This window comes from Rhopalosiphum maidis, chromosome 2 (assembly GCF_003676215.2).
Source record: "Rhopalosiphum maidis isolate BTI-1 chromosome 2, ASM367621v3, whole genome shotgun sequence".
NCBI lineage: Eukaryota > Metazoa > Arthropoda > Insecta > Hemiptera > Aphididae > Rhopalosiphum > Rhopalosiphum maidis.
In genome coordinates, this window is record NC_040878.1 from 50259410 (window position 1) to 50282231 (window position 22822).

The 22822-nt window shown below is 28.3% G+C and overlaps 1 protein-coding gene across 8 annotated transcripts in view; it reads left to right on the forward strand.

Annotated features, from left to right (window-relative positions):
- Window positions 1-22822, forward strand: part of LOC113551058 (potassium voltage-gated channel subfamily H member 2) — a 121557-nt gene that overhangs the window by 25743 nt on the left and 72992 nt on the right. For all 8 annotated transcript variants that reach the window (XM_026953084.1, XM_026953079.1, XM_026953083.1 and 5 more), the window contains one exon: window positions 6671-6901. In XM_026953084.1, coding sequence (XP_026808885.1) covers window positions 6671-6901 — 231 coding nt within the window. The remainder of the gene's footprint in view (window positions 1-6670; window positions 6902-22822) is intronic.

Consider the following 22822-nt stretch of genomic DNA (forward strand, 5'->3'; position numbering starts at 1 on the left):
ATAATTTATTTTTTGTAGTTATATCGTTATATTATTAATATAATTAAAATGTTATTATATTAAATAAATCAAAAAATATTTATTTCCTAAATTTATTTCAAATATATTTTTTATTGTTATAGTATCAGTTAGATATACTTACTTTTTACTTCAAGAATGTGTATTTTTATTTCATAATGCATTATTTAAATGTATGTACCTAATCAGAAAAAATAATTTGTATGCTATTACAGTTTATTGATGAATTCATGTACTAATTAATGTGTAAAATATAAATGTTTTTGTATATAAACCGAATGAAATTTTAGGTACTTTGATCTTTGACCTTTAGAGTCACTTAAAATTCAATCTTATGATAATTTCAAATTCTTGAGAAAACGTAAATATTTTACTTGCAATTCTCAACTTGGATAACTCTGATTAGTGAGTATTTGCTTTTGAGGTTAATTGGCCATGGTGTTAGTAATATTACAAGGGTGGTCGAATTCGTTGTGACAATAGTATTGTGGAAAATTGCCAGGTACCTAACTAGATACCTAAGAAATTAAAAAGTCCATAAAAGTTCGTTTAAGATAATCGAGTGTAACTCACGAGGCACCTGTACAAGGGAATTATGTATATTGAGAAGAGCCAGGTTTTGGTTTTCCAAGTGGAGTTTATTTCGAACTAAAATAGTTTCCAGAGTTTCTTGTATAGTTTTGAGTGTTTTGATAATAATCGAAGCGCAAAATAATGATAATTGTACATGGCGAAGTATAAGCGAGCACTTCGAATCGTCGCTTAGGAAAAAACTTTTTGTATGAGCTGTGCCATACTATATAGTATAATTCATTGTGACTGGGGAAAAGAAAACAATGAAAAAAAAAAAAAAACATTAAAATCATGATTTAGGTGGAATAATAATGACGAATTCGTGCTGTTCAACAAGGATGTCAAAACTTCAGGCTATAACAATAATATCTACACCAAAATGAATACATCTCAATCTATTGTTTCTGTGTTAAGTGCCTAGTATATTACATAGGCATTTTAGGTTATAGTGAAAAAGTTCACGGTACACTATGAATAATTACGAACGCGGTCGATAAACATTATTTGCTCCTTAGCAATGTTAAGAATTTTATCAAACCCGATTGGAACAATATAGTTTATTGACGGCTTCAAATATTTTTCGTCAGCTGATTGTGTACCTAATTCGTTTTCTTTTTATTAAAAAAAGGTTTTTATCATATTTTTATTTATAGATATATGTACTTTTTTCTAATGCAACACACTGTTAAGTTTACTTATCCAACAAATAACAATTTTATATAATATTAGATTATTATAATTTATGAGTTTTGTTAATTTAAAACGGTTAGGCTTGATTTTGTTTTTTCACATCATAGGATTATCGTATTATGTTAAATTGTTGTAGTACGCATTTCTTTTTAGTTGATAATTGTAAAAATAAACAGAAAATCGGGCTAAAACCTGTTACGAGCAATAAAAGTCGTCTGTACTTATTTATTGTTAGTTTATATTATTGACGAGGAAAACATTATATTTGGTGAGCATATGTCTAGTATTTATTATTATTTTCACTTTTGATAAACAAGCAATGATAATAATCATCGTTTTGGGCTATTTATAATGCAGGTCAAATTAAATGAAATTAATAATAATTCATTTATAAGAAAGAACGTTTTAACGAATTCATTTGGCGAATATTATATGCTCGCATAAGTCATAATGTATACGAGTCGGTAATTCTTGAAAAAAAAAAAAATTAAAAACGGAAATGGCAGTGTGATATATATATAGCTCTTGCTGTCTGGAAAAGCACTTTACTACTTAATACTACTTATGATTTTTAAGCAATGGTTTCTTTCACGAATAACTTTATTTTTATACGACAGAAACGGCAAAAATCAAGAGTTATGAATGGTATATTTTATTTATTGAACAGGCCTCAATAATTTTATTCGATGATATAATTAATATAATTATTATTAGTCTTTCATAACGTGTTCGGTAGTTATAATAATAATTATAATGAAATATCTTATTATTTTAATTTATTACTGTTAGTGCCAGTATTTCTTCCATGTGGTTGGCGAGATCTGTTTCCTATTCTGTGCCTCATATGTTCCTACACACAGAAAATATGTGTTTAATTGTGTTGCGGTTTCCGCATACCTGACATGGTTTGTAGTCTAGACCACTCGATATATTATTTTATTAATTTATCTATATTCATGACGAGTTTAATCAACTTATTGAGTCGTCATGATCGTATTATAAGAAATTACTGTATTCTTTATGCGATCATACGTGTATATTATTGTATGTTTTGAAAAATAAAACAGGAATTTTTCGTAAATGAATGTTTATCACATTGACTAAAAACGTCCTAGGTGGTTTTAAATCAATTAATAAAATTAATAATTGCTATTAATATTAATTTTATAGATACTAAGCGGAGCGACGAATGTATTGATTTTACAATGACGTGTGCTATTTTTTTATGTTTGTAATCATTTTTTGGGACACTAAAAATGCTTTGATTTTCAACTTTGAGGGTATAAAATCTAGTTAGCCCTATATAATATGTATAGATACATTTGTAGATGATAGTTATTTATAGCATGAGCTCATTTACACTGCTTATGGTTAAGTTATGTTGATTAAAAAGTTAATGACAATAATAAATTATGTTTATTATTGCTATAATAATTAAATATTAATAATATAACAAATGCTATGTTTTCGGTAAATAAACTTACCTTAATACTATTAGTAAAATAAAATATTAATAGAAATATATATAAAAAAAAATATTTATTTTGAAATATGTTTAGTGATACAGGCTGACAGATCATTTCCGTTTAAATTCGTTTTTCGTATACCTACAATGATATATTATTTAATTCAAATTTAATACGTCTATTCCAGTGATCTACTAGATACTGTACAGCAGAGTGATACCCACAGGATCTAACTTTTTTTAGTTTTATTATTATCGTTTTAGCTTAACATCTAAATATAATATTATATAAATTAAATATTGTTTTTTTTTTTACATTCAAAGTTATAGTACAATGATTTATACTTTTGGAGAGATTGAAAAAATATGTTTAACATTAAAAATTCCATTAAAAGGTTTAAGTATAGTTATATAACTATAGGTACTGTATAAGGCAAAGAAGGTATAAGAAAATTGTTTTTTAATTTAGACCGAATTTCGCTCAACTTTCAACTGGTGTTTTTGACACGATAAAATGGGTTTTCGAAAGCAATAAGTACCTAACTATTTTAAGAGACGTTAATTTTTTTTTAGTTGTTTAAAGTGTTGTTTTGTTTCAACAACGGACTTAACCTCTTACCGAAAATGCGTGTACATCAGTATTCGTGTATGACGTTAAATCGATAAGACTCAACTGCAATATTTCAAATGTTTCAAATTATTTTTGAATTAAAGATTCGTGTGATGGAGTATCTATGTTTCACACCCCATACGATGTCGTTAAATAAAAATATGTATTCATACAACGTAATTCGAAGGTTTTTTGGTAAAAATATTTAATAGTTAAACTGTTATTTGTGTTACAAACAGTTTGAAATTATGACAACTAATAATTATCAAAGAAGTAAAATAAAAATAATAATAATAATAAAGGATTGATAAAGTCATTAAGATATTTCATATTAAGTTATTGTCACTGTATCTCTCATTTTATTATTGCAGTACGATTGATTAATAATATATATTTTGAATTCATCGGTAGGTATTAAAAACGAACGTGCATATTCTAGCGTGAATCAAAAATAATAATCGTTTGAAACTGTTGAATATGAATATAATTTAGTATAATATAAATTATTTGTCGTATAGCGATAATATTATAATAGGTAATATATTGCCCGCTTATTTACCTCGATTATTAAATTATATTTTATTTTTAAATATTTCAAATGCTTTTATAAAGGTACACATTTTACAATTTACCTTTAGATTTGTCGAATCTATCAACAGATTGAAATCAATACACTAATGTAAGTCAGTTGCACCCCCTCTACATCGCATTGGCTTTGGTTTGTTTCATGCCATTAATCATTCCGGGCACAATGCAATGACTTTGAGTTAACAGCGAGCAGAAGAGAATATCCCAGAAGAGATATTTAGACTCCCTTGGCATAAAACCTATTGAATAAACTGCCGTGCACAATCATCGTGAGCGCGGGCATTTTTGTTTAATGTCAATCGACCTTTTCCAATCAGACGGAAATCCAAATTATGATTACGTAAATTTTCCGCGTGAGGCGCGTGTTTGTTCAATATCAAAACGCACGATTTATGTTTACGGTGTATATTTTCATTTACATGATACGGTCAATTGATCCACGGCAATTCAGCGGGTTTCCGGCTCAGGGTTTTTAAGTACCTACCTATATGCGTGCTGAAAGTTATAGCCGACAGTATACACCTACACGGCGTATAGTGTGTGTTCACGCAGAAACCCCGTCCGTACGAAATCATCATATACTCAACGCTGCAGTTGTTCGTGTCGTGAGGTTGTAAGCCAATTCAGTTGTTAAATAGGCTGTTATTAAAGCGTGTCGTTAATTTTCGGGGCCAATGCGTAGTGCTTGGTACATAATTTTTATACAATTGTATCATCACAATGAATTTAACATTTGGCTAGTGACTGCCATTGAATACAACGGAATAAGTGTCGCGCGAACAGCTGGTCGGACTTATACGGTTTGACTATTTTTCCGAACTATCATGAGTCCTGCTGTCCAGGAGACCTCCCTCGGTCACTGGAAATACTAGCGAGTTCGTAGAAATATTATGTTTAAAGGAGTGTTTAATGTGGGTCACGGGATTGTGGAAACATATCAAACCAGCGTGAAATACAATATGCAGTCCGATGAAATGTAAAATCAAAAGTGTGATGTTATATAAAACCCATCGATTTGAAAACCCCATGGTTCTCACTATTTACTTTCTAACAAAATAATGGAGTTCTTTCAAATTACTGATAGGAACATTATTTGTTATACTTAAACATATATTTTTCCTATATTGCTTTACTATTTATAAATAAAATGAAATTAACTACAGTGATCCATCAATGTTATTATTATTTTTTTTTTTTCAACGGAATAGTAAATATTTTATCGGTCGTTTTTATATGAGAAACACATTATTGTTATTGAACACAACGACCAAATTAGATGCACTTTGGTGGTTCGCGTCTGGTGTCTAAATTTATTATGGTAATGAGTCGCGAAAAAAAATAAACTCCGCCAAATTGCTGCGCGAGTCCGGCTTAGGTAGAACTTACGGAGGAAATAAAAATACTGCAAAATTGACTGTCGTTCTTTACTCGATTTATTTCCGTCGCTTTCTATAGCATTCCACTCAACCGCCGCCGCGTTAAAACATCTGTGTCGTCATTTCTCACGAACGGTGACGATGAAGATAGAAAATGATGTCACTGTAAAATATACGTATTCAAATGTTTTCATTTAACTTTTATGATCTCCTTTTTGCTGTAGATATTACATTAGCGAAATATTATTAATGCTTAAAAAAAAAATAACATCGTGCATTGAAACTATATGTATTTAGTTAATATTGATTGAAATACGACCAGTCAAGTGTCAAATGTACGTCACATAATTTTTAATTATTTTTATTTTAAATTTTTAATTAAGTAAAAATCCGTTTCTGTATACTCTATAAACATTTAAAATGTGTTGATATCAAATCTGTAAGCATTAACGAATACAATATTTCTAGCATTATAATAATATTATATACGTATTAACGCTATGTAGGTAATCCGAAGCTCATGTTATTATAACTATTATTTATAAAACTACGTTTAGTCTTATAATAATCTCTTTACTTATAAATTATAATTAAATAATTGGTATTAGCTTACTTTTGGATGGTATATAGATAAGCCAATTTAATTGATACCAATTGCACTTGATTCCATAACATATTTATTGTGTGTTTTATAATATTATGTACATAATAGTAAAGTATGGCAGTAGCGTACTTTCGGATAGCGTGTTTATAAAACACCAAAAATCAAAAGACATTATAAATGTCACAAAAACACCGTAGTTATCGTCGTCTGATTTTAAGTAGTCGACTGAATATTATTTTGTGGAGGGTAGGGAGTAAGCAATAATACTAATGTAGTTAATGTTTTTAATCTAACGTTGAAAAATATTGATATTGAATTAATTAATGCTGCAAATTGTATTGTTTCAAGTTTTCAACTAAGATATATGATTATAATAAATTACAGTGTAATGATATACGACTGCGTGTGGTTTGAAACCACATGGAATATTTATTGATCGGCCGGAAAGCACGCAGTACATAAGACATTTGTGTATTTTATTTAACTCTATAATATTTTAATCGTTATATGCGCTTTTACATTAAACGTAATATACTATTTAGTTCACGCTTGAGCTTTGTCGACACTACCGGGTTAGTTATAGTAAAACGCAAATAGAAAGTAATTTAAAAAGTCAATAAAATACCGATTAACCTACCTACCCGCAGCACTGTACAGCTCATGTTAACACTGCACACGCATCACCCATCACGCCCACGTAATATTATATAACACACAATAACGCGTTGTAATTTTTATTTTTCTAGACCGAAGTTTTTTGGTAGCCAATGCACAGCAAGCCGGCTGTAACATAATCTACTGCTCGGACGGTTTTTGCCACATGACCGGTTACAGCCGAGCCGAGGTGATGCAGTGCCCGGCGATATGTGACTTCCTACAGGGGCCGATGACGTCGCAGCACGCCGTGTCCGTGGTCAAAGAAGCGTTGGCCGCGGGCATGGAGAGACATTTCGAGATACTCTACTACCGGAAAGACGGTAAAACTGCATGATTTTATAATTATAATAATAGTCTCGTTATAGTCTATAGACTGCAGTGGCGTAGCTAGGGATTTTAGTTGTAGGGGGGAGGGGCGAAATTCCAAAATTGTTCATGATAATCATGGATTATATAAAGTCAAATACACAAGTATATATAGGTAGAAATTAGTAATTAATTTTAGTAAATGAAAATAATAAAATAAATGATACAATATAGAATTTAATATTATACAACTTCAATATACAATTTTTTAAATCGCTAAATTTTGTTTAAAAGTTAATTTTCAGAGGAGGTTAGGGGGGGGCAAGCGCCCCCTTTGTTCCCTCCCGTAACTACGCCACTACAGTATAGAGTAAACCTGTTATGATATTTTATATAATAATATAATTCATAAGGGTGCTTATTTTTATTATTGCCATCAACCAAGAAAGGCATCGATGTAAATTTCGGTCATTTTTCTTTTGATAGGGTTAGGGGGAAATCTTTTACTCATACGTGACAGTTGCTGCAATGCATCTACGTTTTTCACTCCCACCATAGTGCTGACCACGCATATCACTCTAAAAGTCCACAAAATTGATTCAACGTCATCGTGCGGGGCGTAGTAATGTATAGTTGTATTATTTGATTATAAAAAACATATTTCTAAATTACGTCCAACCGTTGTGTTGTTTAACCACACGAATAGTTTGTTGGATCTAGTGTACACAAAACTACAAAAGATATCAGAATATGTACATTGGATCTCTTTTATTTCAACGTACGTCTCGATCCCAAAGTGAGCTTTTCACCACAGCTGCACTAAACACCTCCGTTTTTTCTATTTAGGTTATTACCTAGTTAAATATTAATGTATCGTTTTATTATCGATGGACCTATCATTTTTTTTTTTTATTCCACGCTTGTCTACTATTGAACGGTTATCTCGAAACAGACAGCTATCGATTCATTTGTAAATATTTTTTTATTGCAATGTTCCAGAGTTGCTTTATAGTATTTCACTATGACTATAAACGTATTAATTTCATCATTATTTCTTCATTTGGCAATTGGCTTAACAATAGCACAGTATAAGTTTTTAGACTTAACATCTATAATACCATTAAACAGGAAAACCTGTCCCAGTGTCTACTGTTCGTGTACGCGATGAAAGAGAGAATGTAAGCTCAAAACTTGAACTAGTGATATTTAATTTTATATAACCGATGTACCATTTGAATAAAAGTCGTGTGTATAGTCTTGAAAAGTACGCGCACCATAGTGTCTTTAATATCCGTCAGCTAATAAGACAGAGTAGGTGCTCGTAAATCGTTCCGTTGTGTTATTTAGAGGGCGAAAGTTTACTGGCACGGATATGTATATATAAATGTATATATTATATGTGTATTATATATATATATATATATATACATAGCGTACACGAGTATACAAACCGGACGTATTGTACTGCAATTTTGGTTGACGAAATTTGATTTGTAAAAACATCAAATAGTTTATGAGCAATACAAACGATAATTGACGAAACACTTTATTATAAGGGATAAAATAATTTACGATATTGTTATATCGTTCTTTATTTTCAAATCACATTACTTGCAGCCATTAGGAAAAAGTCTCGCTCTTTCATACATACATAATATTGTTTTCAAATAGAAAAAGCAAAAAATTAATTTAAAATTAGAATAATACAAAAAGTATTGTATATAATATGCTTTTCTGCGTTTGAGTAGGTTATTATACTTTTGGTGAAACGTGATTCATTAATTTCCTCTATGTATATTTATTTACGTATGTCTAAAAAAGCCAAAACAATAACTTATTTCTGTGCAGCATAACAGTATACGTTTTGACAAATAGCCGACTGAATAATTTCTCTCAATTTCTGTGCCATTATTTTATTGCTATTCAAATAAATCGAGGCTTTATAATTTTAGACCGCTTTTAATTAATTTGTGAAATTGTGAAATATATTCTGGGGGGGGGGGGTTTGTGTTTCAAATAATTTAAAGCTTATTTGATATAGTATATACAAACATTTAGTTAACAATATTAATTTCGGTGACTCGGCGTTATTTTTTGTTTTAGCGAAATGGTTTTGAATTAATATTTTTGTACACATCATAATTGTATTGCATACTATATGAGTAGTATACATTTAATTTCCACGATAAGTCATTAGAACTTTTGAAAATAAACATTATAATTTATCATGTATACGTCCAGTTTTAAACTATTGTACTATATTCAATGTATACATACATAACATAGATGGGTAATGCAGTATTTATGTGTGCATTATAGGTAACAGCCAACAGGACAGAACAAATTCGTAATTTATCATTTACCATTTGATTTAAAATACGAATCAATACATTCACGTTCTAGTTAAAATAGAATAAACACATTAATGTGATACTATAACAAACAGTGAAATGAACATTCATTCTTCTTCGCCAGGTCATTAAAGTTCACATATATTTGACGTTTGACCTAGATTTCTACCACAATTGTTACGGGTGACACTGGTTTTTGAATTAATATCTCGGTGTAATCGTAATGATGATATTTTAATGAACCATCGAGGCCGGAACCGACGACTTATCCTGAAAATTGGTTTCAATATTACATTGGACGAGCCTCCGGAGATTTCATATAATATACAATATATTATTTATGAGTTGTAAATATTATATTTAAAAACACAATCTCACCGAGAAGCCGAAAGACAATGAGCATTTCCCTAAAGACAAGTATTATTATCCATAATTCTTTGAAATGGTGTCATGGCAGTTTCATACATATCTAATAATATCATAAAATCTAGTAATATTTAAAACGTGATATCATTATCTTTAACCGTTTGTAAAGTTTAGATAAGTAATGCCAAATTGCTAAATATAATGTTAATTATTATATCGTAGTTTATGGTCACCAAACATAATTACAAGCAGGTACTTTAATATGTATAATGTATATTATTAAAATGTAAAATGTTAATTATTTTCGTCCGTACCAAGAGAACCCCATAACTATTTCGGCAAGAGATAAAATTGAGTTATATAGTTCAATTGTCAGTTATTTATTTACTCTAGCATTTCATGTGAAGTATGTGACAATAGATCGTTGCTTTAACGCTCTGTATTTATTTTATTTATTACACAAAATATTTTAAAACTACTCAGTCCAATAAAATTTGAGATATTTCTTTTATGTCTATTAAATGAAAATGAATAATTTAACTTAGCTTTTAGGGTACGATCCAGTTTATTTTATAGTGTATATGTTTATACATATTTATACCATATTTTATCTTGGTCAATGTAATTCTATGAAAATTGCGAGTTATTAAAATAATGGCCAACCTTGTAAAATATCGTAGTCCGTAAGACATTCCAAAAAAAAGGAATTTTGGTTTAGGTGCTTTTCGCCAAAATGTAGTGCGGCCCATGAACGTTTTGAAAAATCAATAAGAACGTGTCGACTGACACAATGGATGTGATACTCGGTATACACAGCTTTTGCACACGTCCAAGACTTTTCCAGGAAACATTTTTAATCATATGGGAGCAAAACAAAATTTATTTATAATTAAACTATAATTCATTCGTAATAAAAATGTAATAATATATCATTTATAATGAAACACATGAAAATATATTGTACAATATATTATAATAACTATTTTATAGCTTATAAGAGTCGTATATGATCTATATGTATAAGTATAATGCATATAGTTATAATTACAAATAAACTATAATATACAGTGTATAAAAAAAAAAATTAAAAAAACGCAGTTCTATATTAAAGTATTGTAACGTTTGTTCTATTGAAACAACTAAAAATGTAATATCCAAGTATAGTGTTGTTAAATATAAAAATGTAATACACGAATATTTGCATATTTATTATATTATTTATGTAGTATTATAATAACTATATGTAATAGTCAATGAGATCGAAACACATAATATCTATATCGTCATTTAATAGTTGCTGGAAGATGTTTCCTATACGGTTCTTGCAAATATATTTTATAGGCCAGAAACTTAAATATATAATAACTAATAAGGTTAGGTTAGGTGTCTAACCAATGTGGTCTATGGTAAAATTTATATTATACATTGATTGTACACATTACAAATATTAAAAAATAGTTCCTATACATAATAAGATCGATACAAAAAAAAAAAAAAAAATTGTTATAATGTTTTTTTTTTCGTTTGTAAATTGGTTTGGGTTAAGTTTTGTTTCATATTTTCATATTTTATTTTTAAACTAATCCGTTTCACTATATTTTATTATTTTATATAAATAAAATATGAAAGAAATGTCTTGTACATTGGCACAATTTTTTAATAATGTATAGTTTCCATTTAAGATAAAACAAACTCATCACATTTCATACATTTTATTTTAGTGTTCTCTGAATATACATACACAAGTGCGGTATTTTTCGTACGTATATGTAATATTATTGTGCTTTAACAAAAATACTACGTTCAATTTTAAAAATGAGAACGAATACAAGAAAACATCTTAAGTTATTATTATCATTATATGCAATGGCTGGCTATAGTACGATTTCGTGTGTTGTGTTACTGTGCTTTTAAAACTTAATAGATTATACTGTCTAGTTTGAATTTATATATCGGAGATTCCTTGAAAACTATACACACAACAGCTACTACATTTTGTCCGCGTACAATCTTAAGTATTGAAATTTACAGTATTATATATTGGGTGATTTTTTGAACAATCAGTTTATTTTTTCGAAAACTTCTGAAATTATTTATTTTATAAAATTAAAGTCGTAACAAAACAACGTTTAAAAAAAAAAAAATTAAACCTTTAACCATTTTTTATCGTTATCGTTTAATTTTTAAGTTTTTCACTTTTTTGAATAATAGTGCACATTTATCGAACGGTAGACAGAATAGTGGTGCAACTTTACTATATGTTTATTAAGACTTTAAATACTAATTATCTATAGATTCTCAGAAAACATTGCGCTCTAGAATATAAAATAAAAAGCGTATACAACTAGAAAAATAAAATACGATAAGAAGTATTTATTTTTTCTTCAAATTTTATGTCTTACAATTTCTTGTTTTGTGACATTTGCAAATTATATGAAAAAAAAAAAAAAATGATTTCCAAAAACTTAAATACTTTACAAAGAAAACTAGTGTTTAGCCTATAAAAGAATTGCTCAGTGTAGTATATATAATAATAATAATAATAATACTACGTTCGGGGGCAGTTTCACCGCCGTCGCCACCGGAGTTTTGCGATAACGGCGAAGATAATAATATTTTAGTGCGTATGCCATTACTGTACGTGCTGGTAAAGTCAACGGCCTCGAGAACAGTGACGTCGTTCGCTATGACGTCATCGAGTTCTCCGTGATGTAACCACCGCCGCGGTCGACCCGCACCACCCCAACCTTGTGTGTGGTAAGTGGTTATCGGTGGCGGGGAACTTTGCGCCTATATATATATATAACACAATAATATATGGTATATGCACACGGGAGAGGGACCGCGCGCCGCTGATCTTTGCGACGGGCACGTGGCTGCAGCTGCGCATAGTAATAATAATACGTAGGTAGAGGAATTTACGCACACCCATTTGTATACAGATCACATCACACGGCTACGCAAAGTCGAGCAATGGCCTATATAGTAAAAAAAAGTCAAAAGTTATAGTTGAATATTATGGACTGTGCTAAATGCTTCGTTTCGACGACTTTTAACACAAGGCGAAATTGAAGTGATGGTTTTCTGTAGTTATTGTCATTTATATGTGCCACATGGGAATTTAAATGACACGTCTTCTATTTCAAACGTACCGATTGGTCTTATGAAGTGATAAGAATTCTAAAAATAAATCAAAATTGTTCGTTAAGTCTGTTAAATATAAGTTAACTTTTCACAATTATTTTTATGCCACTCGATACATAAAATGTAGAAATTGTAATATTATTTTTATTTTTGGATAAAAAATGAAAAGTCGTTTTTAAGTAGACTTAAAATTTATTTAAAAAAGGTTTTTATCTTTTTTATACTTTTTATTATTTCACTATATCAATCGAAACGTTTGTTATAGAATACAAAGAAAATATAATATTATAATTCTAATATAATATATAATATTAAAATTATTAAATTGAAAATTATTTTATATTTCTCTATAAATTTAAAAGTTATTCTTATATTCTTAAAAAGGCTGTTGTTAGTTAACTATTTAGTTGAGTTACATAAACAAATTGTTTTAGTAATGATTGTAATTAAGTTTTTTTTTTATAACTTAACTTAAATTAGAATAAAAAAAAAATTTCTAACTTTCCAAACGTTGACACACACATATATATATATATAATATATAAATGGGACTTCAAAAAGCTTCTATTCAGAAAGCAAAACGAAATAGTACTCGTATAAGCACACACTCACACTCGACGAGATTAGCAAAAGCGCGTATCATTACGACGAACCTGTCAGAGAGTTCAATAACTGTTTGTGTGTGTATGCGTCCGGTCGAAAAGTATATAATATTGTTCTTGACGAAAATATATGATCGTCGAATGATTAATAACGTTTTCGAAACGCGAAAAAATCGACGGGTCCGCGACAGCAAACTCCATTCGGTAAAAATCCATCCGACTAAACCGTTGGTTCGTATCATTCATTTCACTGAGCAAAGACCGAAGTGAAAATAAAAATAAAAATAAAATCTGAAGCCACCTAAATCCAGCGATTTCGGTAACATTTAATCCGACCGCCGCCGCAACTGTCGCGTCTATCGAAATTCCCTATGCGAGTTTCTCACGATATTATAGTTTATTCATAATTTTTTACACGTTACAAACCAACACGATCGTTTCTCACGGGCCTTTTGAAATCATCCAGACCGTTTATTTATTTTTGTGTAAAATACATATGGGTTTATATACCAGGATATTCGGTATATATTAAAATATTATACCTATGTGTACGATAAGTGCAAGGACGGCGAAAAATATAACTATTGTTAAAAATTCAACTATAGACATATAATATATTATATAGGTACTGCGCGAGCCCGGCGGGGTAATATTAGCAATTAATAAATAGTAATATATTTGTTAAAAAGTAGTCACTGTAATTATTTTACCAATCATCATGATGCATCGATGATACACGGTATTAATATGTATTATTAATGAACATAGAAGAAAGTAAATAAATTAGTTCATAATTTTTAAAATATAAAATAATATTGTATTATATTTATTTATTTAGTTAAACACAAAATTAAATCTAATAATGTAAACAAATGTAAGTAATATTAATGCTAATGAAAAAAATAAATAAATAATAAAAAGTGATAAGATTACAATTTACAAAGTAATAATAATATTATGATAATTAATTTAAAATGAATGATTTAAATAATTTTTGAACATATACGATGAGCTAAAATGAAAGGTTTTGAGTAAAATAAGCTAATGTTACGCGTTATCCGTATAATTGGTGATTTGTAGAAGTAATAACTAATATTGATCATAGTATTATGGAATATAAAAGGTATCAATATTTGAATGCTTTAATCGAAAATGGAAAAAAAAATATTTATAAAGAAGTCTAGACACTCAATTAAACCAAATAATACTTTATATAGAAAATATATTTGTAATTTCTGTCTTCTCCTTTCAAGAGATACAAATTTTAATGAACAAAGAATAGTTCATAAGAAGAATGATGTAATCTAGGGATATCGAATTTACCTATAGGCACTACGTTAAAAATTCAAAAAGTAATTTTGAACACCTTCAAACATGATTTTATAATCTTTCAAATGAGGAAACCAATAGCTATTGATTTATATTTTAAGATTAATCTAACAAATGAACAGTAATTATGACGTAAATCAATTGGTTACAAAAATATCGAATAAAATTTACTCAATATTCACATTTATATTACTTTCAATTAAATTAAACATGTTTTGTAGAAATATAGATTGGTGTTAAAAATAACACTATTTGTTTAGAACTTTAAAAAGATAAACTCACGTAGAAAGTTTAATTACATTTTTATTAATTTATCAGTATTTATTAATGACGGAACTTTTACAGTACACCAATTTGATATCATATCTAAATCAGATTAAAGTAGTAATATTTTGACGTCTTCAAAAGGGGCTTAGTAGAGAGGGGAAGAATCGTCAGCAAATAATAGTATCTTTAAATTATTCTAAGGCATTACAATCAATACATAAAATAAATAAGATCGGAACAAGTTAGAAACCTCGAGAGACTGCGGAGGGAACTGTATAAATACCAGACATATAGTTTTTATATTGAACTAAGTGTTTATGATTAGAAAAATAAGAATATATCCGTTAATACATCTGTTTATGTTTTATTTTTAAAATTGCGCGGTTTACACTGTCAAAAACTTGTGAAAGATCTTTATTGTATAAGTACATCTACTTAATGATCAAAAAATAAAACATCAGCTGGTGATACGTCAATAGGTTATTAGTATTTAGTAGTACTTATAGAGGCATAACACTTTGACATAACTCCTAAATAATAGTATGTGATATAAACACTATATTACAAGTAGTTCATAAACGATTTAGGTACTAAATAATAACTGACTATTTAATATTTCGCTATCCCGTAGAAAAATATAATGTTATGATTATATTCTGTTGAATGGAAAAATAATTTATTCGCTTGCAAACCTCTTAATAAACAAGTTATTATATTTTCATATTAATCTTGCAATCAGATAACATACTTATCTGAAATATTTATCAACGAAAGAGATTTTTTATGGAGTTCAGGTGAAAAACTATTTCGTCGGATAAACCAGTCAAAATTCAAAAGTTAGACATCAACGCAAACCGAGAATGTTGACCCGCGATTTTGTGTGGGAGACTAGAGGAGCTTTTAATACATCATACATCGTTTAGCCTTTCCCGATCTACAGCTGTTGTTATCCGACGATGACCGTTATCATTGCCTGTTGAGAAAAAGAATCGAAAATTACCGTGGCCACTTACCAATATGAGGATTCTGTCTATTATAAATGGCTCAGGCGGGACTGGAGTTTGAACGATTCGGGGTTAAAGAAAAGTGAATTTGCAACTTTCAATTACAGGAGTACTAATATTTGACTCGGGTACACGGGATAACGGTAGCATTCTCAATACTCGACGATCTATAAATAGATTAAGTTATTGAAAAACAGGACATCAAACATTCAGTCGTGAATAAAATTGAATTGTCTCGACATTCGAAGTCCAATTGCCGAAAGAACACAGCGTTTTAATTTTTTCTTGTACATGAAATAGTGCCGACACATTCAACTATTAGCGAACTATAATAGACCAACGATGATTCAGCCACTGATATAATTTCAATTGCATCGAAATTTGAGGTCCAATTCTATAACATGCACGGTGATGCGCATATACCTCAACAGAAAAAATACGATTAGGTACTGGAACGTCTCCGAAATCACAACAACAAAAAACCGGGCAATAATTATATTGTTGTTGTACAAATTTAGAAATTTCCGAGCGTATACTTCAATAACTTGATACGACGCCGAAAAACTTAAGTTCACCGAAATGAGTTAAATTTGAATTCAAACTCAAATCTGTCGAGATGTTGCAAATAAATTATCGTTTTTCTTAACATTATTTTTATTTTTCATAATAATTTAGAAAAAGTTACCTTGAATTTTTACTTTTGAGACCTTTCAAAGTATCAGTTAGATTTGATTTACTACTCTCATTCAAAGGTTATAATGTAGAAATATTTTTTACTTTATAGTACCAATACAGATTGCACAACTTTTTTTTTGTTCTATCTGCCATGTCTTGAATTCAAAAAAAAAATAAAATAAATAAATTGTAATACATATTTTTTTGATAATATGTCATTAATAAATTATAAACACGTCAAAAAATTAAATCACAAATCTTTCTGTTTAAAAGAGAAAAACGCCTTGAGTCGTTTAAATCTTGTTTTTTCTTTTTTTACTTTTCGTGAATATAGTATCGTAGTGTTTTAAATTCTACTGGTAATTTCAAAACAAATGGCGATGTCTCCCGGCGAAAATCCATCATAATTTTAAAACTCACCCTATTATTCGCTTTGCTCAAAATCGAATTCGGCATAGCATGTACGGGTTGGCACTTATTTATTTAATTTTTGGAATTATTTATAACGTAAGTTGAGTACGTGAGTTTAACGTAGTTTAGGATAAATAATACGTACTAAACCGGTATTATTACAACTTTATTAAATCAAAACTGTATGTAAAATAATGCAATCATCTCTAATTATTAAATTAGTATTATTCCATAAATTATTAAACTCGAGCGTGTAGAGTACAATCGTCCTTACTTGTTTACCGAAAAAAATTAATTTGATTGATTTTGTATTTAAATAAAAGTAACTTTTGGAACATTTTAACTTCTTGAAAGCCTTAAGATTAAAGGAGTCAATATTATTTATGTATATAATATTAAAACAGTCAAATTAAATAAGAAATGTCATTATTCTTTTTACATTATAAGTTAGTCTTGGAGTAAATATTTTACTTGAAAGTTAAACTTTTTTTATTGAATTTTAATTTTAATGATTTAATGTTTTTTTCGAAAGAAAATGTTTTGTTGTACATTTTTTTACTCTGTCGTGAAGGATATCATTTTAGATAACAATCACTATAAAACCACTCTGAGAATTGTCGTGACTAATGGGTGGATGAATTCCATAGGAGTAGACCCACTGTAATGAATGACGACTAAGGTGTATTAATTTTAATAAAGAAAAACCATTCAAAAGCTTCTAACTGCAGCGTACAGTAATCTTTGATACCATACCAATTGAAATATTATTTATATCTTGGTTGAATTAAATATATTATATTATTATTTTCTAATGGATAAATACAGTTTATTGGAGGTCGACGACTGAGAGGTATATGAATAAGGCCTACTATTCTACGATATTATAAGCAACCCAAATGATTTTATAAGATATATTTTTTTATGAATGCTAATTTTTGGAACTATATATTTGTAATATCCAATAAGTATCAATTATCAACTATAAAATAGTTAATGCAATAGTTAATACATATTATACTGAAATATAGAGATTTTAAGTTGTGGGCAATAATTATATTTTTAGTGGTACCTAAATAATCATTGTAGTTAATAAATAATTTGAAAAGTGACGTCAGCTTAATTTGTTTTTCAAGTATAGTATAAACATTGTTTTTAGTCATATTACTGTGGATAATATTATTTTTATGTTGTTATAGTATATGATCATAATTGAGTAAATGACTATAATATCATATGGTCAAATGAAAATTGAAATTTCAACTTTGATGTTTTAGTTTTATTTGAAAATGAAACTATTATAATTAACTTTAAAAACGAATAAAACAAATTAACAATACATTATAAATTCTTATAAAGCTATTATTAGTATCATACAACTTAATTACAAATTATAAGTGTTAATTTTATTTATTTATTTAAAATAATTATTTCATTTTGCTTTTTATTAAGATAAACAATAATGATATTACAATAATTAAGATAATTATTTTCCATTTAACACTGAAAACATATCAATATTATTTATCTTTCCTGTCTGCCCATGCAGCTTTTATACATAAGTACTATAAAAACTAATAAATGATAATATTTTTTTGCCTTATGAAAATGGTTATTGATTTCATGAATGTCGGCTTATTTTAGTTATTGAAATATTCATACTCATTTTTCAAACTTGTATCTCCTCTAAATACATAAAAGTATATTTTTCAAACAAAAAATAGGAACAATTTAGAACGTTTTCATGATACCCATATTGTAATTATCTACAAAAAACTTGTTTGTATACTTAATTTATTTTTATTTATGTCAAAATTGAAGTTTTTAATTTTTCCCAATATTTAATACAATTCGAATAATAAGTCCTTACTCGGAAAATATTATTATTATATAATACGCTTTAAATATAAATGAAATATTGGATTTATATTATTATATTATAAGCTAAAATGGCATATCTTTATAAAATATTACATAATATACTCGTAAATATAATAAACTTGTATGGAGTGATCTGTTCAAACGATTTTTGTTTGTCTTATACATTTTTATTAACTATCATTGTTTTAACTGTTTGAATGAGATATTACATCGATTTGTTGGTAACAATGTGATGCAATTTTTAGATCTAATGTTTATATATATGTACGTATATTAAATAATAATAATATAAACCATTTATAATCTATACATTTATTAAGATAAATAAACATACTGGTTTAAAATGTAACCGGGTCTTATCCGTATTTTATAATTATTATTTACGTAAATAATAATAAACAACAATTTTACAGTTTTAGAGGTATTTTATTTATTTAGAATTGTAAGACGTGTTAGTCTTAGGAACATTTTCATAGCCGATAAGTATTTTCCCTTAATTTCCATTACCTAGAAAAATAAAAGTATAAATGCATAGATAAAAATAAAAATTGTAAAAAATTCATGTGTTCTTTTTTTATATTTTATTTGGCATATTTTCCAATTTTTAGTGCTATTTATTGTAGCTTATAACTTGGTGTTTTTTTATTGCATTTTACAGCGCTAAATAATTATCTTTGTTTTAGAGCTATAACTTCAGAGCACCGATTATTATATTCTTCGATTCAAAACGTTTTTATTTCATGTTCAACTCGACCCCTTTCGATCATTCATGATATTTTTTTCAAAACAAACGTATATCACGTCATTATAATTGTGCAAAATGTTGCTCAAGGTACATTATAATTATCTTTTTTAAGCGGCGTATAGTAAATTATATTATATAATATATTTTTAAGGGTTTGTATTACAACGATGTTCGCGTATTATTGTTATTATTATTATTATTATTATTATAAGAGCGTGCGCCCGCACTACATTTTTCATAACGTAATGACCCGCTGTAGTGTGTTTAGTTCACTCGGAATTATCTATTGTGCCACTGGTTTTGCGATGTTTTCAAAGCATTTTGAATATTAGTTGTTTTACATTCACCGGGTATTGTTAGAGTGTTTTTCTCTCTCCTTCACCTGTAATTCCAGTCTACGTACCCATATACATTGTATATGCGTTCATCTCGAGTCTTATAGATGCATTGTTGCCACCACGAGTTCTCTACAGTAAATCAAATTCAAAGATATATTGTTTAGGTATAAGTTACATAGAATGTAACAGAAAAATTGACAACAATTAGTGCTAAATAAGCTTAATAAGCATTAAAAATTGAGAAGTATGCAGAATACAACTTAAAAAAAAATTAAATCTTTTCTTATTTTTCTTATTTTTTTTTTAATTTTAGAGTTTGTATATATTATGTTTTTATGTATGTAAAAGATAGACATTCACCGCTCAAGAATAAGGTAGTTCTATGCACCAGATGTTACATTACTTATTGGCTGTTTTAGTAATCTAATTTTAAACTTACTAGGTGAGTAAATATAAAATAAATTCATTAAAATATGTTTGATTCCATTCTCATATAATATATACAAATAGCACTGAAAATCGTTAATATGTGATGATTATTAAAATTGAATTTTTTATAATATGACATCAGGGTAGTGTTAACAATTTATTGTATCTTAATTTGAATGTTCTAAGATTTACATAAAAAAAAAAAACTCCAAACGCTAAAACACAATTATAAGTTTAGTCAAACACAAATTTTCGATTATAATTCAATATTAATTATTACGTTTATTCTGTTAATTATTACACGTGACAGTTCTTTCTGTTACACCCTGTTTACCTGCTACACCTATACGACTTGGCTGGATTCGTATAATATGGAGCACTATAGTGGTTCGAAGGAAAAAATTAATGTATTCGCGGTCTCTTAACGCTGGTGAATTGTTAGTGAGTTAGTGAACGAGATGCGGCTGTGCGATATAATGCATGCATGAGAATATTATTATACATTTTTGTGTGCGTTTATTATTAAAAAAAAATCCCAACAATTTGTATTGTAATATAGTAGTGAATTCGTGACTGCTATATTATATATCGTCTTGGCGTGTCTAATGTCCGTACAATTATTATTTCTTGGGAAAATTACTACACAGTATCACGCTATTACTCGAAACATATCATCCACATTATAGAGTCGGGTCAAAAGGCCAAGTGAGACTTTCGTGCAGTGTGATAGTGCAAGCGTTGATAGAGAAACAAAAAATTAGCTTTTCACGATATTAAAAAAAAATCTTTAATATTCCCACGTATCACGTTTTATTATTTTTGTTAAGTTGACTACGAAGAAATGCGTTTAAATTTCATTACTTTTTCGTGTCAAAAACATTGTCGCCAATCAAATGATTCACCTTAAATTTATAAATGCTGATTAGGTTAAAATGTTATGGTTCTAATATTTATACAGCTTTTGTGGAAAGCAGTTGTAACGTTTCAATTCGAATCAAAGTTTTTCCTAGTTGATTATTATTGTATAGGTTTCATACAAAAACACAGTTGTTATAATAGAAAAAAATGACCCGATGGTTAATAATTATATTATTTTTTTTTGAATTTAAACATTCTCATTATTAACTATTTTTCAAACTTATTTAAACAAAATTTTTTTCTGTAAACTGTTAAGCAGAGGATTCGTTTTTTTTTGAATGAGAAATTTTTATGTTATTAAGCTCCTCGTGTTAAAAATACATATTACACCCATAATAATAGGGTTGTAGATTGCAGTAAAGGACTGATTGATTTGAAAATCATATTAATCAGTAGTATTAATTTATTACAATTTTATAACTTTTATGAACTATCCTAGTATAATAGTATCTTTTAATAATATATTATTATATATTACATATGCAGTTATAACATAAGTACACGAATAAATATCAAATTAAATTTAAAATGTCGTCATTGACTATTAATAGGGACTATAGGTATTATTAGTACATACTTACATTTTAATGACTTTGAAGCTATACTATTATCGTATATTTAATTTGACACATCGAAATATTCGAAAAAGTCATCTGTTTAACTACTTGCGGTAAAAAAATGTGTGGTTATTAAATGAAAAAAAGTCTGTATCGCCATAAGAATACTGGACACTTTTTAAACGGTAATACAAATTCAAGTATATTTGAAAACAATATATTATGGTCGTTAAATATACTTAAAAGTTCCAAAACTAATGAATTGAATACAAGTACATCGTTAAACGATAAATGGGAGGGATGAGCATATGCATCGCACTGTATATGTGTTTGTTATAGGCAGTTTCATGGATTTTTCCAATACACTTTATGTCGGCTATTGTATTAATATTACAGCCTGTTGGGTAATAATGTACCAAGCCTCGTGATTCAAACATTACGTAGGTACCGATCGCGCTCGGCGGGCGTTTTTCTCACTGTTTCCGGATTGGCCAGACGATCAATCAATGTTATAGTCAAATAACACACTATTATGGACGCGTCCGTAGCAAATCATTATTTTTACACCACCGAAAATCTCATAACGTTAACGTATTATTTCTGCTAAACGAAAATATTGTTTTCGAGCATATATACGATAATGTTTTACATCACGAATAATAACTGGAATGGCACCAATGGCAGTTAAATGGTTTTATCATAGGAAGAGGGGATGAATCTGATTTTTTAATATTAAACAATAAAAATATAATTCTAAGATTATATTGATATATTTATTAGGTAATTAAATACATAAACTAAAAAGTTAACCAGCAGGTAACAATTTTATAGTTGTAGAATAAAATTTTTTTTTTGAAAGTTCATCTGATACCTTACTTGAAGTTATATTTGCAGCACCACGGTGAACGGGCATTTAAATAA